A 26,149-nucleotide genomic window follows, 5' to 3' on the forward strand; every position below is an offset into this window, starting at 1 on the left:
CCTTAAGAGGCCATCAAATTCTAAGAACCTCATGCATTCTGTTTAATTTTATAAAATGAGGATTTTCAGCAACTCAGAAGACGAAGCCCTTAAAATGTGGTGTCCCTTCCAATGCAAAATTCCTCAAGAGAAAACCAAAGCAGTGGAAAAAGTGGTAGTAGCTCTTTCAACCTCTGCAAATCCTACTTGGAGAGAAAAACGCAGACCTGAGAGGGGCAAAAGAAGGCAGAATAAATGGGCACTTTTCACAGAATCTGTATTATCTACTCCAGCCAATGACCCGATAGCATCTGCCAGTATACATTTTCACAATATCTGACTAGTAAAAAATGATTTGGTCTTTCGACAAGTGGGATTCACACAAAGCGGGCAACTGAGTGTTAACTGCTTGGAGCATAGTTCGTTCGACTTGAGGTGTGAGCAGACCAAATCTGCCAGAGCCTGAAAAGGATGAAAAAATACATTTAAGTAAAATGATCACAATAAATTTCTAATCTGCTAGCAAGCTATTCTATAAGCAAATAATACTTTAAGCATGACGGTGGTTAGCGTGATTATTGATATACACATACCTATACATACATACAGTTCTCAACTTACGACCACAATTGAGCTCAAAATGTCTGTTGCTAAGTGAGACAGTTGTTAAGAGTTCTGCACCATTTTACGACCTTTCTTGCCACAGTTAAGTGAACCACTGCAATCAAGTTAGTAACAAGGTTGTTAAATGAATCTAGTTTTCCCATTGACTTTGCTTGTCACAAAGTCATAAAAGGGGATCATATGACCCCAGGACATTGCAACCATCATAAATATGAGTCAGTTGCCAAGCGTCCAAATTTTGATCATGTGACCCTGTGGATGCTGCCATGGTCTTAAGTATGAAAAATGGTTATAAGTCGCTTTTTTAAGAGCTGTTGTTAACTTCGGTCACTAAACAAGTACTTGAAATGGAGAGGGAGGGAGAATACCAATGACCAACTAATACTTAAAAAAGGAATCAGCAAGAATTTGCTAATCAGAAGTTTTCCATTGTTTTTCAATACAATATTGCAATCTTTTATTTATACCCTTGTTTTCATACTTTTTATGTTTAAGAACTCAATGAAGCAGCAAGTAGGGAGCCAGAACAAGCTGTCTAAGTGAACATCCTCCAGATGTTCTGGGATTAAGAATTCTAATGACATTTCCAATATATCTGGAGGGCCCCCAAATTGGATTTGACTCTGAGCAATATGCAAGATAGGATTCCATAAACACAAAAATACAACAGGTCCCAAAATAGGAAATGTAAATGAGAATGAACAGTGGTGTCAGTAACTGGAGGGAAAAAAAGGGGCAACTCTGGGAAGCTAAGATATCACTGGGGCCCATATCTGCACCCATTAGAGCCTGCCAATCAGAGAACTGATAGAAGACTTGCCTACAACACGTGAAAACCCTATAATAGGCATATCACACTTTAGAACACGGGTGTCAAATTCGATCGCATCACGTGATGTATCGTGACGAATCGCGATGTTTTTTGCCTTTGCAGAACTGGGATGGGCGTGGCCTACACCTGACACATCCGGCCCACAGGCCGCCAGTTTGATACCCCTGTTTTAGAAGAAGCAAAAGAAGCTGCCAGAATTCCTCCATCTAGGCCTGCTTCCATGGATAAAGTGACCCCACCCACTTGGTAATCCTCAGCCCTCCAAAAATGGTACACGTGGCCACCAAAGGAGAACCATTCCTGCCAGAGAAACAGGAGTCTACCTGTAGTGGTTTCACTGGAAAATTCCACATTTCTCCCTCACTGAGGGAGATGGGCGATTCAGAAATATGAAAAATAAATAAATAAAATATTTTTTGTTCCTCAGGGAAATGGGTGTGGAAAACGAAAATATTGGCTATTGTTCTTTTATGCAAGGTTTAGGCTCAGGTGAACCGAATCAGGCCTCATGGAAAAAGTATTGAACCAAAGTCTGTGCTATGCTTAATTTTGCAGTTTGCAATTGTACTTTACTTAACGTGAGTTTGCTAAGCTTGCTTGCTTTAAACATATTTAGAACATAAGGACTGGAACAGAAAGAAATAGGGAACTAAAAGTAGCTGATGGATGCAAGTTCCAACATACACGGGTATATGAGGAAAGTTATGTTCAGCAGAAAGTCAGCAGAAAGCGTAAGATTGCAGAAAGTGTAAGATTGCTGACCATCTGTCTACGGTCTTAAGATGAAAAAGGGTATAAAAAGTTGGGACTGGACCTGATCGATTTGCCATTGGGCTATAGCTGTTGTTGCTGGACTTGCTATGTCACTGGACCTCATTGCAATGGGTTACTAATGTAAGTGATGTTGTGCTATCATGTTTGCTATGTTCCAAATTATTAGCAAAATAAACCTCTGAATCTTAAAGTAAGAATTATTGTTTTGTGTTGTTGTCTCTTGTCTTTTTCACTGGGTTTTTCCACGACTGAGGGAACCGGTACCTTGGCGAACAATGGATTTCCATTCAAGGATTCCGCTCTTCTGATATTTTCAACTCCACACTGAAGAATAAGAGAAGGGGAACGGCTTAGTCTTTGACTAAAAGCAATAGGAATGGAATTAGAGCTAAATTCAGTTCATTTTCACAAGCACAAAAAGAACAGTTTTCTCATATTTCATTCTCAAAAGCCTCTCTTCCTAGTCCCCCTTCAAAATCCCTCTTCACCATTCAACTGTCGAATTCCATTTGATTGCGACAGAGGCTGGCATCAATTCGTTATTCCAGTGTTTTTCGACCATGGCAACTTTAAGACATGTGGACTTCAATTCCCAGAATTCCCCAGCTAGTATATCAAGGTAGAGAAACACTGCTATGCAGGCTAGAAAAGAAGGTGTGGGGCTGCCTCAGTTTCTTGCCTTTGGTGAAATCGTTGTTACCTGACTGTCTATTGTCATTCAGGCGGCCATCTGTGACTGCACAAGCAACATTTCCTCAGAATCCTATCTGCCCACATGGACTATCCTATCCTTCCAACAGGAGATGAACATTGGCCAGGCTGCTTGAAATCCTGGGAGTCGTAGTGCCAACACCTTTAGAAAGCCCCAGGCTGAAAACCACTGAGTCAGAAATGGAACTGTGTCCTCAACTCTCTGAGCCAATGTCAAAGATGCATTATTTTATCTTTCAACTTACAGCTCCTTCGTGTAGTATTACATCTGTTGAAAGTCTGAGGGAAAACCCAACCTGTAATAATCCTAAACCTTTTTACTTGACGTTTGGGAACACTTGTTTCCTGTTCAAGAGCTTCTTGGCAAACAGTGGGGAGAAAAATGATGGCTTTACCTCATTGGCCAAGACCTGCGCATATTCAATGTCAAGCTCATAGAGTGTTTCAATGTGATCGCTGGTGAATGCTATTGGAACTAACAAAATGTTCTTCTTTCCCCTCTGGCAAAGGCCCTTAATAGTGTCATCCGTCTGAGGACCCAACCAAGCCATTGGGCCGACCTACGACAGCAAAAGAAAGAAGTTTTTAGAAACAATAATTTAGTATTGTTGTGGTGGTTGTTCAGGGTTGCGTCCAACTACTCGTGACCCCCATGGACCAGAATACGCCATGCCCCCCCACTGTCTTTCACTTTCTCCTGCAACTTGTCCAAAATCATATTCATTGCACTGATGACACTATCTAACCTCTGCCATTCCCTTCTCCTTTTGCCTTCAATCTTTCCCAACATCAGGGTCTTTTTCCAATGAGTCTTTGCTTTGTCTGCCCCCTCTCAAAACATTAGCTTCACTTCTTTCCAAACATTGGTTAGAGGCAGGTGGGGAACTCCTAATCATTCTTCTAGGTTAGCTGTGGACTTGCATCCCCAAATCGGGTTCTGAATAAACCACAAGGTCTGCATTACATCATGACGGAGATGACAGTGGGCTAAAAACATATAGATTAGGTGAAAGACAACGCAGCAAGGGAAAGAATTTTAACAGAATAACAGACTTGGAAGTAACTCTGGAGGTCTTCTAGTGCTCCAGGGTTTGTTGGTACTGCAACACTATTGGTAGTCCTTGCTTAATGACCAGTCATTTAGCAACTGTTCAAAGTTACAAGTCTCCCTAAATTGACCTGGTTCAATTTAAGACTTTTTTTTGGCCAGTTTCAGTTCAGTCACTTTCCAGCAAAAAAACACCCACAGGAATGAGTGGATTCACTGTGGCATTTGCTTTATGACTATGATGTTCACTTAACAATCACCGCAAAACTCAATTTATGACTGCCATGACTTACAAGAGAAAATCCAGACTCCATTGTGATCATAAGCTGAGGATTATCTCATAATGCAAACGTTTGACACAGGAGAATATGCTGTACAAGAAAGAGGGATCCCAAATAATGAAAAAGCAAAGATTTTTATAGATGTTGAGGGCTACACAGATGAAAATCCTAGAGATCTGATTTGCTAGGCAATGTAAAAAAGCAAGCAGAGCTGGGTGTAGTTGGAGTTATTTCTACTGTTAGGTAAAGCCTTTCAGGAGGGCAGCAGACTTGAGAAAGCTCATTGTTAAAGAAGATGCAATACCGAGGTCACCAATCAACAGAAGATGGAAGTTTGGGGTTTCTCTATGCCGCAATTTCCTTTGTTAGGACTGCCCTTGGGCTGTACTGGGAGATGGTGGACGGCTTCTATTCTTTGGTCTGATGGGCACTGTCTAGGGCAGGGAGGGTCATTTGGGTCCAACAGGATTATACAAAGAGACAAACTGGATTCATGCCCACAAGACCGGGATGGGGAGGGACGATGCAACCTCCATTTTGTTTGTTAGATTTTTCTTAACTACAGAGGAACCTTCTTCAACTCAAGCTCAATTCCTGACAACTTAACGGACATGCCTGTTTTCTTGGGAGTTTTCAGTTGCTTTTTTTCTCTAGGAAACCTTTGTCAACTAGCCTCCAGTCTTGGAATTCTCTGCTAAGACTCTCCCATCCAATTATTGCCTGACACTGATTAATTTGGAGCCCAGACAAGGGTGCTCAGGGGCCTACTGAGATAGAGTGATCTTTGTGGACGTGTTCTTGCAGTTTCTTGATAGCAAAAGACAAGTGGTGTCCTTTCATTCTTCTACACTATTTTTAAATTTCCTAATCTAGCTGACAACCTTAGTATTCTTTGGTAATCTCTTCCACAAGTACTTAACCAGTCATCACCATCCTTAACTTCTTCTGTGGCCAACCTCTGAAATGGAAGCTGTCTTATTTGACTGATGTATGACACCAGAACATGTTTTATAACAATTGGCAGATGAACCCAAAGTCAGATTCAGACTGAATCAAACCCCAAACCAATTCAGTGATGGAGAAGCATTTTATCAGAGTTCCCTGGGATGACATACCTTGGACTGCCACACAAGCCTATATGGATTGCAATGGCCGAGTTTCTCCATCACCTTTTGAACAGTAGCTCCCACTTCTTGTGGATATGGGTCACCACGATTAACTACCTGCAGCACAGTAGACAAGAAGACAAGCAATTTTTCTGAAAGAAGACAAACACCAATTTGAATAAAGCAAGGACCTTAAATTGTTTTCTAGTCTTGAGCCCCCCCAAAGTCCTTTAATCTTTATGATTTTTCTCATGTTTAAAAAGTTAATTTTAAAACCAGGAAGTGACCATGCTACTTAGAATCATAGTCCAGGTGATCCAGAAAAGGCAGAAGATAAACCCCTGCTTCCCACGTTATACTGGAAAGTTTCAAGCTTGGTTTTAGAGACCCATGCTCCGCCGATCACCACCAGCTAGGAACAATCTAAAGATATTTCAGGGATGCTTAACTATCCACTGAAGCACAATCTAGCTGACCTTATTGCTGATCAGCAAGGCATTTGCTAAGAGGTCCAGGAAAGTGCTACTGCAATACATCTAGCCCTCAATTTATGAGTAGAACTGAGACCAGAATTTTCCATTACTAAGCAAAACAATTGTTAAATGAGTCACGTCCAGTTTTATGACCTTTTTGCCATGGCTGTTAAATGAATCACCACAATTGTTAAGTGACTACTGTGGTTATTCAAAAAAAACACAAACCCAGCCTTCCCCATTGATTTGGCTTGTTGGAAGCCAGTTGGAAAGGTTTTATAAATGGTGATCACATGGCCCCAGGAGACTGCAACCTGGTTGCCAAGCACCCAAATTTTGATCAAGTGACCACTGAGATGCTGTGACAGATTAAGTGCAAGGACCAATCTTAAGTAACTATTTTCAGTGCTGTTGTGACTTCAAATGGTCTCTAATTGAATGGTTGTAAGTTGAGGACTACTTGTAGATAAAGCAACCATCTCTAGGCAAAGTGAAGGTTGAGCAGATGGTTGCCTGTTTTTTTTTGTTTTTAAATTGCTCATCTTCTCCAAAATCCATTAAAAACAGCCACAGTTTCTCCTAGCCTTGAAGCCGCATTGATTAGGAAAAAAAATATATTTATAAATTTTCATTTTTAATATGCAGGATTGCTTTAATTCCAGCAGCAGCCAATAAAGAAATCCATTACAAAGAATTCTATTATTTGTGGTTTAATTTTCCAGCCTATTTTGGATCTACTGCATTTACAGAGTTGTATCTGCTATTGCCAAAGACCACTAGATGGCGGCAGATTTCCACAAATTGCAAAACCTGAGGCCGCAAGGAGACCATTTCAAGTTTTAATGCCCAATTTCTTTCTATAAACCAAACATTATCAGCTCTGCTTTACACTATTTTGTTATGCTATTAAAACCTTTTGACTATTACATCCAGAAAAACAGAATTAATTAAGATAGGGACTTCACGTTCCCTATCTTAAGTTCCAGCAATGACTCTAACAAAGAATGTGGATTCAAGCGTAAAGTCTATTTTTTTTTATAAGAAGGCTATGAACAGCCTAACCAAATACCTGCAAATGTGTATCATTTGTGCTAAATTTTAAGCACAGAAAAAATGTTTCTTGCTTTGTTTACAGATTGTTTCCCCCCCCCCCCAAAAAAAGAATTGTTACGTAGAGTTTCATTACATACCCTTTGGTATCATAAATCCTGACAATCATCCTAACAAATATGTATATTATATCAATGCATAACTTTTAAGACACATGTTCTCCTTTTCTGCTGATTTCTGCTCTGTTCTTTCTCTTTTCCCCACAAAATCCCTATTTGGAGAAGAGTGTCACATCTCAACCAGGTTACTACCTCTGTGAAACTATGCTTGGCAACTTTTACTATGAATAGAGGTTTGTCTGAGTCTGCTACCATAATGAAATTCATTCATTCATTCATTTATTCATTCATTCAGTTACCCATCTTATTTCAAATGTCTATGGAGATTCTCACTCATCCAGCTTAGGGATGTTCCAAATATGTTTTTTCGAAAAGGTAACTGAACTTCCTTGTTGTTGTTTTTTCCTTGAAAGCGTTTCTCTTTGAAAAAATTTCAAGGAAAAATCCCCAAGAAAGTCCAGTGGCTTTTTGGAAAAAGAACCTTTGGGATGATCTCATTTCAAAGCGACTCTGAGTAGCTTACAGCATAAATATATTAAAATCATCAAAACTACCTATTCCTAACCCATAATGAAACTTATGGTGGAAGCTAAGGAACTGCAGTTCACGTTTAGGTTGGAAGGAGGAAAATAAGAGGTATGAAAGCTATCAAGGAGACATAAAACCCAATTTTTGTTAGATCCTTCTGTTTGTTCCTATTTCTGCAGGTATGTTTCTGACTTGCCATCAAGAGCAGCTAAAGGCAGGCTTCATGTGCTTTTAGATAATGTTCTTCAGGCTGACAACTTTTGTTTTATCACTGAAATCTTGCAAGGCTTCAGTTGTTCTCACATGAGAAATTCCTAAGATCTACACACAATGATGCAAAAACATAGAAATGAGATTTCTGAAATCATAAAAGATCCCAGAATCTCATGAGATTCTAACAATATTGATCATTTCGTTTCATTTCATTTTAATGCCTGGACTAATGTGCAAAATCAGTTAAGATTTACACATACTGCTTACAAAGGTGAGCAAGTCTCACTGTACTGAGTTTCTTTCCTCCTTTGGTTCAGCAACAGCCTTTGCTATTTCACCCTCTTTCAGTGCTCCATCTTAAAACAAAAATAAGACAACAGTACAGTTGCTATATTCTGTTAGCCTGAACAGAATGGATGTTATACTGATGAATGGATCAAATACAAGGTAGATTTTTATGACAGACAGAAAATACTTTCATCTTTAAAGCAAAGAGTTAACAGGATAAAAAAAACCTGACTGCTGTTACTCACTGACATTGGTAGAGAATGAGCAGAGAAAAGGATCACAGCGTCTTTTCTTTTATCCGGTGGAAATAAATCTAATTCTTTCTTTATGTGGTCTGCAAAACACTGAAAAGCAAAAATAAAAAAATTAAGCATTAAATACAGGTAGTCTTCGACTTACGACGGTCACGTAGCAAATGTTTGAAATTACAATAAGTACAGGGCTACTTAGGATCCAGTTCCAAAGTTCCAACAGCTCCCCTCCCCCCAACGTGGTCATGCGACTGCATTTCAGGTGCTCAGTAACTGCCCCAAATTTATGGCCACTTGTAATGTCCTGTGACAATGTCACTTAGCAATCACATGATTCGGACTCACGACTGCCATAAAAACAGTCTCTAAAAATCAGGCCTGATCCCATGGGTTCCTTGACCGTAATGACTTACGGCTCAAATTCCAGTCCCAATTGTGGTGATAAGTCAAGAACTACCAGCTAAGGACTCAGATAAAATGAAGGGCATCCAGATAAGCCTTCTGAGCAGCAGTGGGAGGTGAGGAAATTGAGGAAGACATGACAATACTTGTGATAAATCTGAAATATCCCTGCATAAAATATCTTTCTCTAATACCTGAATCAGGAGAGGGTGCGTTGGCCACCTGTCAATTGTACTCCACTTCATCTTTGGCTTTTCTCCTTTTTGGTGATAGTAGCGATATATTGCGTTCAAACTGCTTCCTGAAGAATGAAAAATAATGAACTCGGAAACCCAAGAGCAGATCACCTCCTCTCCCTTCCTATAAGTCAGAGGTGTCAAACTGCTGGCCCGCGGGCCGGATGTGTCATCCGGAAGCCGCACCCACCCCACTGCCGGCAATGGCGAAAATGCTCCAATACGTTGCGCGACGTCACGAGTTTGACATGTCTGCTATAAGTATTTCTTTCAACTCTCTGACCCCAAGTCCTCTGCAAATTATGCTGCAGCCAGTAGCAAACCCAAGCCCCAAGCAATAGCTCGCAAACATGTTTTGAGGTGGGACAGAGATAAAAACGAGAGTGTAAGCCCTACAACAGGCTACACCCTTAAAAAAAAAAAGCAAAATTGCTTCCAAGCTACAAGAAAATGGAAAATGCTGACTTGTCTCATGACCACTACTTGTAGTGTTTCTTAAGCTTGGCAACTTTAAGTCATGTCAACTTCAACTTCCAGAATTGATCAGCTGGGGAATTCTGAAAGTTGAAGTTGGCCTATCTTAAAGTTGCCAAGTTTGAGGACACTGCCCTAATTTATCATCCCCAAAGTAGACAAGCAAGCTGAATCCATTTCTGCCCTCTATCTGGTGACATAATTATGCCGTCTTTGGCCCAGGTTCTTAAGCTTGCCCATCGCTGATTTTGACCCAATCCTCCTTTTGGAACTTAGCAAATGACCTTATTATGCAATTGAACTCACCTGTGGTAGAACAGCTATACTGTGGATACTGCGTGAAAGCAATGGCTCTTTCAATCCCGTCTTTTTCCATCTCTTCAACTGCTTCTTCCGTCAGAGGATGGACGTAGCGAAAGCCGATATAATACTTGTGTGGAGCTGAAAGCAAAGGAGAATGAAGTGGCTCTCTACCAGTCTATGGAACAAAGCTTTTTCTTGGAGTTACATCGACTAAGGCCATTTTCCTCAATCTACACCAGTGTTTCTTGGCAACTTTGTGGACTTCAGAACTGAAGAAACCTCTTGGATGAGAAGCAAAATGCTTTCAGGGGGGAAAAAAATCAAGAAAGTTGCCTTTTGAGAAAGCACCGTTGGGACAACCATGACCTGGTTGATTGAGAATCTCCACAGATATTTGTGGACTTCAATTCCCAGAATTCCCCAGCTATCATCAGTTTAAAAACACTGATCCACACCCTCCAGCTATTTGGGACTGTTACTCCCTGAGACTATTACCTGTCCTACCAAAGTGGATAGATGGGTAAGCATGCCTCAGTTCCCTTCCCGGAAATCTTGCCACCTAATAAGAAGCACACCTTTCCCGCTCTGCCAGAAGGCCATCAAGACCTGGGTTTTTATCCAGGCATTGGGGTAAAGTGAGGATGACTGGAATTGGTTATGGGGTATCCAAGGTGATAACTGAGGCCCCAGGTTAAGTTTGGTTTTAGGTTTTATTATTTTTATGATTGTGGATATTGTGGTAAGCAGTCCATAGTTGCGCTTTAGGATGGACAACTACGCAAGTCTTTAAATAATTAAAACTCCAAAACATCTGGAGAGGTGGAAAAAATTGCTCAGAAGAGCAACAACTCAGTTGTACATCCTGGAGATCAGATGAAATGAGTCTGCTAGCAAATAGGATCGTAACAAGCTGCTTTAGCGTCATCAATATGTGGGCCAGCCCTACTGTTAGGTAGAATGAGATGGTAGCCTCAGGCAGGAGACCTAGTGGGGGAAAAGCACTGGGGACACTGTTGTGTGTTTGTGAGAGACAAGACTGGTTCTACAAAACTGGTTCTGCACTCCTTAAATTAGTCTGCGCTCTCCAGGACAAAGGAAGTATGGGTGCTGTCACCCATAGTAAAATAAAATTCCAAGGATGCTATCTGGTCCTGCAAGGACTTTGAACCAAAACTGCTTTATGTCTATGGAGATTCTTAAGTCATCCAGTTTTCTCAAAGGTGCTTTTGTACAAAAAGCAATTGGATTGTTTTTTCCTCTTGAGGAAGGAGAAGTGGCCTCAACGGCTCGCAGTGGCCTCAACCCTGGGTGGCCTCAATGGCTCTCGGAGAGAGTGCTAATGAACAGATGACTGCAAAGAAATACAATCCTTCCATCACTCCCACCACCACCACCACCACTGGGGGGAGGAAGCACCTTTGAGACAAAACTGCTTTAGCATCAGCCCTTTTCAAAACAGATTTATTTTCTTCCCGTCAGGTAGAGCTGGCAGAAAATGGATCCAGCGTCAAGAACTAGAAAGATTTTCTAGAAAGCTCCTCACAGGCTGCTGTCAACGTGGAGGCCGATGAAGCGGTTTGATCTGGTTTAAGGTAATTTATGGGCCAAAGGACTGTCCAAGCTTTCTTTTCTGCAAGAAAATAGTTTTGGTTTCGTTCCTTCTGGAGCATTGATTCTCAACCTTAGCAACCTTTAAGATGTGTGGACTTCAGCTCCCAGAATTCCCCAGCCAGGGCGCTGGTTAGCAAATTCTGGGAGTTGAAGCCTGCAGGTCTTAAAGGTTGCCAAGGTTGAGAAACACCCACTGCAGAGGATTGCACTAGAAAGTACTGGAGAGATCTCCAAAGAGGATTAGAAAAGGGCCTAAAGGAAAAGTCTATTATTTGCACATCACATTTAACCCGATTACTAAATTATTTTCTGGGGTTTAAATAATGCAATGGGCTGGATTACGGTAATATATGAAAGCCACAGTATGAACAAAACTCTACCTCAGTTAAAAGTGAACAAATTTAGCTCATTTTGCAAATGCTGCTATTGTGCTATACATTTCAGTGATTAAGCATTAACATGCTACCAGCCACAATGGCCACACATGCTGCTGCTATTGCAGTGCCTTGGGCTGCCTTCAAGATCTGAGACAGGGTGACTCTCAGTGGTATATGCTGTGTTGTGATTCCTCGCCAGCCAGTGGATCCGGCAGCTGAGTCTGAGGAGTCAGAGGAGGAGGAGGAGGGGCCTGGAGTGACATTAGAGTCAGAGGAAGGCTCTGAGGAGCTCCAAGACTCACAGTCGGACGAGGATCCTGGCCCCTCTACTCGCGCTCAGGATGAGACACAGCTGTGCTGGGAGTCTGAGTTGCACAGTGATGAAGCACAGCTGGGAGAAATCAAGGATGCACGAAGGCGCTGGCAAGACAAGCGAGCAGGACAGGGGGATGCAATGGGGCGGCTCCAAAGGCAAAGGAGAAGGCATTAGGAAGCCACGCCTTGGCTGCATTATAAAAGGGAAGGTGTGGGAGGTGCTGGTTGCCAAAGGCAAACATTCATGTTGAGGATAGTTTCTGTGGGCTGTGTTTGTTTGCCTTGGACATTGACTCAGGTCTGTGAGAATAAAAGGGCTTGGTTTTTTTCTTGCATCTCCTGCCTGTTTCGTGGAAGAGGGGTTTCTCCTGGTGAGCATAACAAAGACTCACACAGGCTGGGACAGAACATGCAGGAAGATACAAAGAGGCAGATGCTATTACAGCCTTGGTGGAGCAGTGGGCTAATGCCTCCTTAAGTAACACCAGCTGCCTGCAATTAGTGCAGGTTCGCATCCCACCAGGCTCAAGGTTGACTCAGCCTTCCATCCTTCCGAGGTAGGTAAAATGAGGACACAGATTGTTGGGGGCAATAAGCTGACTTTGTAATAATGCCGCTTGGGGGTGTGTGTGAAAGCCCTAATAAGCAGGCATATACATAGAATGAAGGCTACTGCTAAGCTTGTAAGCCGCCCTGAGTCTTCGGAGAAGGGCGTTATATAAATGGAATTAAAATAAAAAATAAAAAAATAAAAATATTTCCTACTATCTCATTTACAGCTTTTCTAAGGCCATCTAGCTGGCCATTCCTGGACATGGAAACCTGGAGAAGATAGATGCATTATTCTTTACAGCAGTATAAAATGGGCTACACCCTAAAAAAAAAAGAGAGCGCCAAAATGCTTCCAAGCTATAAGAAAAAGGAAAGTGCTGACCATGACCACTATTTACAGTGTTCCTCAACCTTGGCAACTTTAAGACATGTGGACTTCAAGTCCGATAATTCCCACAGCCAGCATGCCGGCTGGGTAATTCTGGGAGTTGACGTCCACACTTCTGAAAGTTGCCAAGGTTGGGGAACATTGCTCTAGAAGCCAGGAATCAATCCCTGGAGGTGGTAAAAGCTCTAATTCTAGAAGTGTGCGGCCCATTTTCCATAGGAGGAAGAGATAAGAAATTGACACTGAAGACAGCGTAAGCAGAATGAAGTTTTTCTGTGTTCAGTTCTCCTACCGAAATCAATGGGCTTTAACTGCTAGAAGCTGCTTTGAGTCAGTCTTGACTCCTAGTGACTGCCTGGGCTAAGTAGTTTTCTTGACCTTTTTTTAAATCAGAAATGTTTGCCACTGCCTGCTTCCCAGGTCTCAGAGAAAGTGAGAAGCATAAGGTCACCCCACTGGCTTTGTCCCTAAGGCAGGACTAGAACTCACAGTCTCCCAGTTTGTAGCCTGATGCCCTAATTGCTACACCAAACTGATTCATTCATTCACTCACTCACTCACTTCATGTTAAGTAAAATTTAACTCGAATGGGAAATCAAGAAATCTTAGTTCATGAGCTAAACTGGTTGATTTTTTTAAAAGAAAAATTATAGATGAAGCCAATGCAAGCCACCTCCAGATGGTTTTTAAGAAAACTATAAGGACGTGTGTCTATAGTCTCCAGCAGTTAAGCTTAACTTGAGTATTTACCTTTTTAAAATCCTTCGCACAATTGCCATCCAGAGCTTTAAACTTTCTTTTTTTTAATTTAAATTTTTATTGAATAAACATTTAAAAACAGGTTGAACACAGTGTGACTTTCCTGGCTGTTATTTTACCATACATACTATACCATATACCATATATCTCCCTAGTCATTGATCTTTTATACTATTTCTATGCTTAGTTGATACTATTTACATATTTACATACATGTTTACATATATTTATAACACAACTTCCATTTCCATTCTTATTTCATATTCTTTCTGATCTCTATCTTACGGTCACTTTGGGGTTGAAAGTCTACACTTTCTTCTAGACGAGCTTTCTTTGTTCTGACTTTTTATCCTTGAGTCTAACGAATAATACATCTTAACCAAAACTTCGTAGTACTCTGTTTCATCCTTATCTTTAATTTCTAAGGTTAGTCTATCCATCTCTGCACACATCAAATTTTTTTTAATTCATTCGCTCTCATCCGGGGTATTTTCGTTTTTTCAGTTCTGGGCATACACCAACCTTGCCGCTGTTATGATATGCAACACTAGATAAGAGCTTTAAACTTTCCATTCCCACTTTTTCCTACAGAAGGAAAAATGGTGGAAATAAGCATTTCTTTTTGGAAGAGCTATATGTGCATTTTACCCAGGTGAAAAATATAATAATATAAAAGCTTCCAGCAATTATAAAATGTAGCTAATAAGATGCATTTTTTTAAAAAAATTCAGTGCAATGGGCAGCCCTCAGCTCAACTAAGAAAATCACAAACCCTGCCTTGATCTAAGCAGTGCTTCTCCTCGCTGTCTTGAAAAATTTCCCCTGCAAAAGATATTAGCATGCTTGCGATGGTAGAATTTTTTTACATAATCGGAGTCCTTATTAAGATGCAAGAGACAGTCAAACAGATAAAAGTCAGGGTGGCTTTCAGTTGGGAAACCACACCATGAAATAAGAAGGAGTGAGAAGGTCTGACAAGCCCAGATAATACTTCCTAAATCATTAACTTGCTGCTCTGAAGTCCCAACCCTTTAACTGTCTAATTTGCCTGTTGAAGAATGTGGAGACCTTGGTGATCTCTGAGCTTGGTTTGCTGAAGGACGCTCTGAAAATGTTCCTGATGTTCTTTCAATTTACCACCCTGCATCCCAAAATTAGGATTGCCCACTTACAATTTCACGCTCTCATTCATCGGCCCTTGCTTGATGTTGCAGCAAAGGAACAACATGGTATGAGTCCAGGTTACTCAAGAAACTGTCTCACCCTAATAGGATTGGCCTGCCCCACTTGCGCTGAGGTCCGGTCAGCTAAGGAATTTGAACTGGTGGGATCCAAGAGAAAAGACTTTTCTGTCATGCTTCCTGCCCTCTGGAACATCGTATCCCCTCAAGGTGGGATCCGTTTCCCCCCTTAGCCTTCTAAAAGGGCCTTAAAGCCGGCTCTGGTGATTGGCCTGGGGACCAGATGGGGTCTGTGCTATTCTGCAGGTGTTTATTGGATTAAACAGAAGATCCCACCTCCATCTGTTGTATACTCCTGCCATCTTAGCTAATTCTTAATCTAATCTTATACTTACTTTTGTAACGCTGCTTTTAATAAATTATAAGCTGCCCAGAGTTACCTGACTGCATTGGATGGCATATAAATTAAAAATAATAAAAAGGTAAAGGTAAAGGTTCCCCCGCACATGCGTGCTAGTCGTTTCCGACTCTAGGGGCCGGTGCTCATCTCCGTTTCAAAGCCGAAGAGCCAGCGCTTGTCCGAGGACGTCTCCGTGGTCATGTGGCCAGCATGACTAGACGCCAAAGGCGCACGGAACGCTGTTACCTTCCCACCGTAGTGGTCCCTATTTTTCTACTTGCATTTTTACGTGCTTTCGAATTGCTAGGTTGGCAGAAGCTGGGACGAGTAACAGGCGCTCACTCTGCTACGCGGTACTCGGGATTCGACCCGCCAAACTGCCGATCTTCAGATCGACAAGCTCAGCATCCTAACCCACTGAGCCACCGCGTCCCTAAAAATAATACAGGAACTCAATTATAATTATTAGTATTGGTTGCACAGTCAGTTTATTATTAATCATATCTATATGGCCGCCCATCTCACAAGAAATTACTCTGGACAGTGTACAACAAGCAATAAGCGCCACAGATACGTAAAAATGTTCATTATGAAAATATAAAAAGTCATTATAAAAAAGGAAAAAAAGCCACTATAAAAATTAAAATAGTCAAACCCAGAAAGAGAGAGTGAGTGTGAAAATATCAACCCCAAGGAAGCCATCTCTGGTTCCTTGTCGACTTGCACAGACAGTGAGAGGGCTGAAAGAATATTCATGTACTCCCATATAGTCCTCAATTTACAACCATTCATTTAGCAACCGTTCAAAGTTACAACGGCACTGAAAAAAATGACTTATGACTGCCATGTTTGTCTGGATGCTTATAGTTGTTGAAATGATGATCTTAGCCAAACAATAACTTACTAACCTATGAAATCTACTTCAACATATGAGAGAATGATGGAACCATTTGCTAGAGGGATATTCCAGGATAAACTTTCCCCGGACATGGGAAGACAGAGCCAATTCCCCCTCAAACAACAGCATTGACCTGATGGATTGCACCACACACAGTCTTCATGTCTGAATTAGCTCTAGCTTGTCAACTCCCAAAGTGGGCATTTGTATGGGTTACTTGTACAGAGTAGCTTGGAGCTGTTCCTTCTTATCAGCTAGTCCATATTCAAGGGAGGAACTGACCAGCTGTTGGGTGTAGCCAATGGCGCTCTCTTTGTTTAACTATACAGGGTGTGTGTGTGTAAACCACAGTCAAATGGGAACCTTGTTAATCACAGAGAGGCCTAGGCAGACATCAACATTCCTAATGAGAACCTCCTCACATTTTAAGAAGAGATGTCTTAAACTTGTCTTTTTTCAGAAAACATTTTGAGGGAAATACTTCGGATATTTTTCTTAATCAAGCTGTCCTTTGTGCAAGATCTTACTCAGTTCTCTCAAGATAATGATTATTTCTCACTGCACCTACACTTGGAGCATCCTGGGGTGTGTGAAGTAATCACTAGGCCACCAACAGGGCTCTCATTTGCACAGGTGAGAGGAAAGAAGAAAAGGAAATGGTTCCAATAGTTGACCTCTTTACAAATAGCTTGAACATGTTCTTTCTTACGGAAAAATTAAAAATTTTATCTCCCTGTCCACATATTGGTTGGATTATTCTGAAGGATGGCATAACTCTAAGAACATACAAGGTTTTTGATTAGTACAGATCTCTTATGAAGGATATTGAGCAGGTAATGGCAGGGATGGGATGGTATTTACCAACACACTGCAAATCATTTTACACTAAGTCTAAGTTGAGCAAAATTTTCAGAAAGCCACACTTTACAGTGTTTCCACAAACAGCTCTTGCTGCTGGAAAACTAAATTAGGGATTTTTCAGCCATGTCTGTGCAGGGAGTGGGATCAGGGGACACAGAACAATGAAAGCAGCAAGCCTTATTTATTTGGGGTATGTATCATGGAGTTTGTGATACAAGTGTGATGCTTTCATTAAAATGACAAAAGCACTCAGAGTCTCGGGGAATTTAACCAACTAGTTTAGTTGATCTCAAGAAAATGCTAGAAACTTTATATTACAAGAGTAAATGCAGGCATACCTTTTTAAATACTCTGAAAAATTTCCCTCTCTTTTTTGGTTATATTGCTTCAGGATTTAGATGATTGATAGACAGGGAGACAAACAGACAGAAATAGATAATAGATAAATGATAGACAAGAAATAGACAAGACAATAACTTTCACTGGAGCAAAGATAAAGCCACACTTGTGTTTGATTATGTGACTCTAACAAGATTGCTTGGGTTACATGAAGAAAATGTGAGAAAAGTGACTTGCTCTTCTAGGTAAGAGCTCCCATATGAGAAGATGAGAGATCTCCCAAATCCAATTTATCTGTAAATAAATCAATAAATAATTTGAAGGCCAGGGAATAAACCTTCCAATTCAACTCCAACCTAATGTAATTTTAAAAGCAACTCTCTTACACTTCACTGCAACCCTTCAGCAAGGGTATACAACTGCTATTCAGATTTCTGAACATGTTTTCCCATAGCAGCAGCTTCAACAAGAAAAATAAAAATCTGAATTACCAGACTCTGGAGACATTTCATTCAGCAACTTCACCATGCCTTCCCCCTGAGTCTCAGTCCATTTCTTGATAGGTGATCCACCCCCAATCCGCCTGTATTGTTCTTGGATTTTTGGAGTACGCCGCTTTGCAATAAAAGGTCCTAATTTACTGAAATACATAAAAATGGATATTGTCAATAACCATACATTTTACATTCTTCCCCCTTGATAGGTTAAAAATAAATTTTAATTGCTAAACACAAAGGCCCACTTTGTGTGCTAATATAGTATCCCTGTGCTACAGCAGTGTTGTCCATACAGTCTCTTAAGAATCATTTTAAACCCAAGTCCATTTGCATATTATAATTATTTCCTGTGACAATACCTTTAGCTCTATCAGTAATAATTGCGTCTCAGGTGTTTGGGAAGGATTGGATAGCTGGATAAAAATGCCACATCCAATCTAAACATCTGGCTGACTATGCAACTAACCATAATAGGACTTCAATATCTGGAAATATTGAATTTATCAGAACCTGAACACTCTTAATTTTACAAAAAAACTCCCTACCTGGAACTGCACACATTCTTAGATGCTCCCTTAATAATTCTTAGGCCCTTGGTTAGGATTTGATTTATTAAATTTCCATCAGTCTTAGCGGGTCAATCTAACTGTACGTTACCGACACAAAGTTAGGCTACTAATATTAATTAGGTTATAGCAGGTTAAAAATATTGTGGGATTTCCAAATACAAACTGATAAAAAAAGTCTTGGCTCATAGTACACCAGATTTAAGTATGGTTGAAAAAGAAAGTGTGGATAATTGATGTAGCAATATTTATTTATTTATTAGATTTCTATACCGCCCTATTCCCAAAGGACTCAGGGCGGTTTACAGGGCAAAGTTAAAAACAGTTAAAACAGTACAAAAGTTAAGATAAAATTAAAATTAAAATAGGATTAAATAACAATAGCCCAAATTTAAATTTAAAATTTAAAAGCCCTCAGTCCAGGGGTTTTAAATACCAGGAAAGAAAAGAATAGAGGAGAAAGAATTGGAGAAGATCACCAAGTATCAAGACCTGAAAATTGAAATCAAAAGATTATAGCATAAGCCAACCATGATGGCCCCATGATTATTGGCACACTGGTGGCATACCCAAAAACCTTGGACAGCGCTTAGAAAATCTATGCACTGTGCATTTCATCTGTCAATTACAAGAGGCCACAGAGCTTGGAAACACACATATACTATACCCGTGGTGGCGAACCTATGGCACGCATGCCAAAGGTGGCATGCAGAGCCGTCTCTGTGGGCACTCGCACTGTCGCCCCACTCCTAAGCCTTCAGCTGGGTTTTATAAAACCTTTTCACTTTAGGCTTCTGCCGCCATGTGCAAGGAAAAAAAAGGTTCAATCAATCAATTTCAACTTCTCGCGGGGAAAAAAAGATCTCGCAAAGTTGGAATTGATTGGTTGAACTTTTTACTCCCACCCAGTCTGCCATTACCACTGCAGCTATGCCCACCCAATGGGCCATGCCCATCCCACACCCGATGATACATAAGTGGGTTCTGGGTTGCAATTTGGGCACTCGGTCTCTAAGAGGTTCGCCATCACTGTACTACACCAATACATTACAACATTTTAGGTTCTTGGGAAGGTCCTTAGTGTGTGAAGGTTAACACCACATAGAGAGCTGGCAGCTGTGATTTCACATGTTTATGTATATAATAACAATACAGACAAAAATGCCAAACCCAATCTAAGCATCGCAATGACTGTGTGACCAAACAAAGATAATAAGATTGGGCAATTCCTCACTATTTTGCATCTGGGTATTGTCCAGAAACTGTAGCTCTTTCATATTGCAAGGACTGACATAACCTGAGCAATGATTAATGACTTCTACTGCGTTTATATTAATGTATAATACATGATTGAAAAACTGAAAGTAGGTAATCACAAATAGGTAGAACTGGATAAAGAAAAAATGTACATATGAACATTCATACTTTTTTAAAAAATGTAAATACATTCTCCCTTTTCCCTCTTGCTGCTCTCAAGATATTTTGCAAATCCCCAAATTACAGGTATTGGCAAAGAATTCTGCAAGCCTCGGGGTGGAAAAGAAAGACCCATTAAAATCAGGGGTGTCAAACTGGCGGCCCGCGGGCTGGTTTCATCATACTGAAGCTGCGCCCACCCATTGACGGCAATGCAAAGAGTTGCGATACATCGCGACACGTCACGTGACATGGCGAGTTTGACACCCGTGCACTAAATCATCCTGCTAGCTTAGATCCGGAAGTAGCGAAAATGCACTCTACATGCATGAGAGGGCTTGGAAGAACCCAAGAAGCTACAGAAATGCAAAGAAAAGTATTTTGTTGTTGTTGTTAGCTGCGAAGTCGTGTCTGACCCATTGCGACCCCATGGACAACGTTCCTCCAGGCCTTCCTGTCCTCTACCATCTTCTGGAGTCCATTTAAGCTCACGCCTACTGCTTCAGTGACTCCATCCAGCCACCTCATTCTCTGCCATCCCCTTCTTCTCTTGCCCTCAACCTTTCTCAGCATTAGGCTCTTCTCCAGTGAGTCCTTCCTTCTCATTAGGTGGCCAAAGAATCTGAGTTGCAACTTCAGGATCTGGCCTTCTAAAGAGCAGTCAGGGTTGATCTCCTCTAGGACTGACTGGTTTGATCGCCTTGCAGTCCAAGGGACTCGCAGGAGTCTTCTCCAGCACCATAGTTCAAAAGCCTCAATTTCTTTGTATTTTAGAGAAACAGATTAATAGCACTCATTTTGGTCAATTAAGCAAGTTCTTAAGCCTCCCTCAAGAAATTCAGGAGGATAACCAGTAGCAGGAGGATTCTCTTACTTTTGCACTGGAAGTGTCATTAGATCTCTATCAAGAAAAAGTCTTTGCAGGAACTCATGGACATCTTCAAGAGTCTCTGGACCTCCCATATTTAACATTAAGATCCCTGTTTTAGGTTTCCTGTGGAGAAAAACAAAGGAGAATAAAATGCTTTTCACACGCTATTTATACATTTTAAATTATAATTACAACTTTATATATAAATTACATATAATTTATAAATTAAAGTCAGATTCTACTTTTGGTAACTGTAGAGCTGCATTTCTCAAACTCAGTGACTTTAAGACATGTGAATGGACTACAACTCCCAGAATTCCATACCCAGACACATCCTAAAGTCATTGAGGTTGAGAAACACTACTATAGGAGCCACATTCCTATAAAGTGGGTTTCTAATTACCTTTTTCCAGAACTTTTCCCCTAAAGGTCTTATTTATTTGTTTTCTTTATTAAATTTTAGATGGCACCCTCTCACTATCAAGCCTCTCTGGCCAGCTTACAACATCATAAAATAACAATATAAAACAATTTGAATGTTTAAAAAAAAGTATTAAAACATCAAACATTACAAGTGAAAACATTAAATAACCGTATATAAATAAATAATAATAACTGAAGCTGGTCCAACTTTTTTTGTGGTCAGCCAGTCAAGCTAGACGATGGCACCTTCTGTGGGTACACCTTTTGTGGATAATCAAGTAAAGATCGTTTTTGTCTTTACTTTTTTCCTAGGTATCCCAGGGTAATTTTGATAGATGGGAAAGTGCTATGGCTGAGTGGAGAAAGAGAACATAGAATCAGAGGGCTGAAAGGGACCTTACAGGTCTTCTGGTCCAACCCGATCAAGCAGAAGACCCTATTCCATGGGGATTTTTCCACAAACTGGAAGGTATGCGGTTTTGTGTGTTGCTTTCATCCAGTGGATGGGGCTTTCCTTGCTAGTGCAGACTGGTTGCTGGCATGCTGTGGCCCGGTACTGGTCCACGGACCAGGGGTTGGGGACCCCTGCCCTATACCATTCAGTTGGTCAGAGTTAAAAAAGATAAAATCTGGTGCCTCCTATGTGTGTCCATTTAACCTGCCCTTCCAAGGTAGCACTTTCTCCTAGCTGGGGAAAAAGCTCAGGTTTGTGCTTACAAACGTGCACAAGTCTCTATCTAATCAAAGCACAAGTTGGATAGTTACTACACAAGTTGTCCTTGACTCACAACCACAACTGGGATCAGAATTTCCATTGCTAAGCAAGGAGGTTGTTACACTATGTTTTTCCAACTTTTGTCATGGTTGTTAAGCAAATCACTGCAGTTATGAAGCAGAGCACAAGTTCGCTAAGCGAATCCACCATCCCCCTATTGACTTTGCTTGTCAGAAGCTGGCTGGGAAGGTTGCAAATGGTGATCACATGGCCCCCAGAATGCTACAGCTGTTGTAAATACATGTTGGTTGCCAAGTACCTGAATTTTGATCCCAGGACTGTGGGGATGCTGCAATGCTTTTAAGCATGAGGATCGGTTGTTAAGTCATTTTTTTGTGTGTGCCAAGTGAATAGTTGTAAGTTGAGGACTACCTCCCCTTGACAATGTCTGCAACTTTTAAAAAAGTATTAGAAGTTTAATTTTCTCATCACCTACTTGTTTCCTGCCTTTCAGTAAATGAATAGTCAGAAACCTTTAACATAAAAAGTTAGAGAGAAAAGAAAGCAAATAGTATCCTAATCTCACTTATGGCATAAAGTCAATGCAATAATTATGAATGTGCACCAATTAACCCTCTTAAAGTGTCAAGACCTGCTTTCCCTTGAGATTTTCTGAAACAGATACATTTTAAGAAACAGAAATCCCAGTTTTACTACCAGTCCTAGGAAAATATCAACCATTAAGAGCATTTGTGAGTCACAGAGTTAAAAAAATATAATGAAAAGCTGATTTCAGGGAATAATTCTAAAAGTAAACAGTGAATTCTTTTAAATGAGCTCTGTTAAATAAATTTCTTCCAATTGCACTATTCTCTTTTAGCACAAACAGGCAAATCTCCAAAATCTTTCTTTCTAAGCAAAAAGGAAATTGACTACAGCTTTATCTGGGACATGCTTCAAATCCCCAGGACAAAAAAACCCCCAAAGAAACCTGAGATATTCCTCTGTACCAAATCTCAAAGCAAGTAACAGCGTAATCTTACACTTAGAAGTTAATTCTACTAAGTTCACCGGGACCTATTCTCAAATACGTTCCTAGCAAGAGATTAGAATAAAAAGCACAATGGAGTAACTTGACTTCTGCTTGTTTTCTTGCAGATGTTTCCTTCCATAGCTAGGTAACATCATCAGTGCAGATGAAGGTAGAAACTACACCCCCACCCCCACCCCCACCCCCACTAAATCTAGCAGGGAAGCCACTGCATATACAGGCAGCAAACCCTACGCTCACTGATAATGTGACCTAGTTGGATAATGAAATATCTGCAAGAAAACAACTAGGAGTACACCAAGGTCTACACAGTTCAACCCTGAGCTACAAGTATTCTCTTCTATTGGAATAGAATGTATATTATTTTCTTAAAAGTTTTGCAGCAAGTTTTCTCTGCATGGAGAATTCCAGCTACAGGAACTGCAGCTCCGAGACAAACCAAAATCAATAAATTAATGAATAGGTTACTGAAAGGAGTAAGTTTTCTCCCTCCTTTACCAGATTGCTGATTCTCAGTCAACTGTGGCTGCTTTAGCATTTGTTAAATGCCGGATGGAAAATATTATATGCCTATCCATTCAATTCCATTGATGTGTCTTACCTCTTTTCAGGTTGAACCTCTGGCTTTGCTTTTTGTACAGTGGCCGTTGACTGCCATCTCCAATGCAACTGGATTCTTGTTGGATTCCAGTTATTCCTTTTTGCAACTAAAGGGAAGACAAAAGACCAAACAAAGCAATCTACTTCCTAGAATTTTACTTGATGTTTTTTGAGAATATTTTGGTCACTGTCCTAAAGCGTACCCCTGAACTGTTCTTCCCAAATTAGATCAGTGTGCTACTGTCTACGTTGCATACAATTTTTCCTGAGTTCCTGCTTCTGAAGAGATGCAGATGGAGCCTGGGCAAAGTAGTTGATAGAAAACCCCATTTGAGTTTGATTTCATTGAATTGACAGTGAAACCAATGCATCTAATTAATATGCTTCTTAAAATGGAATCACTTGTCCCTTTTGTCATATTAAACTTTACAACCTGATGACAATTTCTGGAAAGATTGTCCTGAGATTAAGTGATGAAGTTCTGATCCTCCTGGGCAGGCCTAAAAAAGATGGTAACTTTTGCACACCAAACAATGAACTATGTCACAAGTGGTGCACAAATGGACATCTCATTATGTGAGAGGACTGTTTTGATTGATTTTGCCTTATTAAAGGCTTCAACAGTAGGAAATAAATAAAGCATCATTAGCATATGTAAGGAAACACTTCTTTTGGTGATAGATAGATAGATAGATAGATAGATAGATAGATAGATAGATAGGCTTTGATTATGCCTTATCATAAGACTTAACAGTAGGAAATAAACAAAACACCATTAGCATACGTAAGGACTTATTTTGGCAATGATAGACAGACAGACAGACTTTGATTATGCCTTATCATAAGCCTTAACAGTAGGAAATAAACACTATTAGCATATGTAAGGAAATACTTATTAAGGAGGGAGGGAGAAAACTATATCTAGGGCTGACATATCTAAGACTCCTTGCAACATCCAAATTCTCCTCTCTTCTTGAGGCTATTGCACCCCAGACGTCCCATGCCAGAGCAGCTCTTAGGGGTGCGCTTTCCTTTATGACAGTGTGTGTGTGTGGGGGGGGGGAATGTCTGCAAACTTGGCATCTTGTAAGACTTATGGAGTTCAACTCCCAGAATGGCAGTTGAAGTCCATCAGTCTTAAAGTTTGGAGACCCTTGCTTTAGGCCAGGGGTCTGCAACCCTGACAACTTTTAAGACTTGTGGACTTCAGCTCCCAGAATTCCTCAGTCAGCATGACTGAGGAATTCTGGGAGCTGAAGTCCACAAGTCGTTGTCAAGGTTGCAGACCCCTGCTTTAGGCGAAATCCCACCCGCGGCCACGTAGGGTGGGGGGGAACAAAATCCTGCCGCCGGCGGCCAGGGGGGGGGACTTGCTTAGTCCCTTTATTTATTTTATTTTTATTTTATTTATTTTAATTCCATTTATATCCTGCCCTTCTCCAAAGACTCAGGGCGGCTTACAAACTTAGCAGTAGCCTTCTTTCTATGTATATGCCTGCTTGTTAGGGCTTTCACACACCCCAAGCGGCATTATTACAAAGTCAGCTTAATTGCCCCCAACAATCTGGGTCCTCATTTTACCAACCTCGGCTTTCGAAGCAGCTTTTTTCGTGGCTTGCCAAACCCGAACACATGGGTGCGAATTCTGACTCGATGCAACGCCGGAGCAATCCAAAGGAGCCGCCAGAGCTCGGCCGCGTTTTGATGCCGGAGAAAGCCTTCAGCGATGCCTCTCCGGCCCGAGCAGTTTAGGTAACAGCGGCCCGGCTGGGTGCAAACACCACACAGCCACAACCTCACAGCCTTTCCCTACAGTAGATCGACCTGAAAGCTCTGGCCGTGCCCCCCCCACTGCCCCCGCAGGAGGGAAAGCAAGGCAAGCGCCCCAGCCTCTAGCATACAACGAGGCAACTAAGGGGGAAAATGCAGCCTGTTTAAATCTTTAAATTGCGGGGCTGGAGGATCCTGCAAGAAATCCTTCCCCCCCCCCCCTTTTTAAATAAATAATAATAAAAAAGAAGGCAACTGACATACTTACATGGATGCAAGACTCGACTCGCAGCTCGGAAGGCAGCAGCCATATTTGTGTAAGCTCACCAGATTCCCCTCCTGCACGGCAGTCCCAGGGCACAGCTTCTTTCCAAAGGGAACCGGATTGCTCTGTTGCATCCCTTGTCTGAAGTCTCTTAGGCTCTGCCGGGCACGTTAGTTCCCTTCGGCAAACCAGGCGGAGGGGGCGGAGCTTTCAGAGAGACTACTAGGCAGCCCCCGCAGCCCCGCCCTCTCTCGGTGGTTGCCGGAAGACAAAAAAGAGGGCGGAGTCACGCGGTAAAGAGGTGAGTCAATGAGCGGCCCGAGTGACTCAGCGTTTAGGGTTCGCGTGGAACTAGCTGATGGGTGGGTGGGCTACGGCTGATCGCGTATCTGAGCCTCTCAACCAGCGCGCCGGGGTGGGTGGGGTGGGGTGGGGAGAGGGCGAAGCACTTTAGCATGAGGATGGGAGACCACGAGGAAGTCCATCACTGGATTAGGTAGACGACAAGCACCCACTAAAAATCCAGATGGCCATTTTAGAGTGGCAAAGAGATACAGAAGTCTCAAAAATTCCGGCCAGTTAGTGGCTGCAGAGATCTTTTC

At 41.3% G+C, this 26,149-nt stretch overlaps 1 protein-coding gene across 1 annotated transcript; it reads right to left on the reverse strand.

Moving 5' to 3' along the window:
• Positions 1-237: 237 nt before the first annotated feature.
• On the reverse strand, positions 238-25,773 carry FECH (ferrochelatase). The gene is made up of 11 exons (XM_081320516.1): positions 25,551-25,773; positions 23,514-23,619; positions 20,727-20,846; positions 17,865-18,013; positions 9,696-9,830; positions 8,874-8,980; positions 8,272-8,370; positions 5,365-5,472; positions 3,316-3,480; positions 2,474-2,533; positions 238-441 (listed from the first exon to the last, which is right to left on the reverse strand). The coding sequence occupies exons 1-11, from the start codon at positions 25,591-25,593 to the stop codon at positions 307-309; spliced, it is 1,227 nt and encodes a 408-aa protein (XP_081176642.1). The 5' UTR covers positions 25,594-25,773; the 3' UTR covers positions 238-306.
• Positions 25,774-26,149: the final 376 nt, after the last annotated feature.

Source organism: Vipera berus (assembly GCF_964194415.1).
Source record: "Vipera berus genome assembly, chromosome: 2".
NCBI classification, from domain to species: domain Eukaryota; kingdom Metazoa; phylum Chordata; class Lepidosauria; order Squamata; family Viperidae; genus Vipera; species Vipera berus.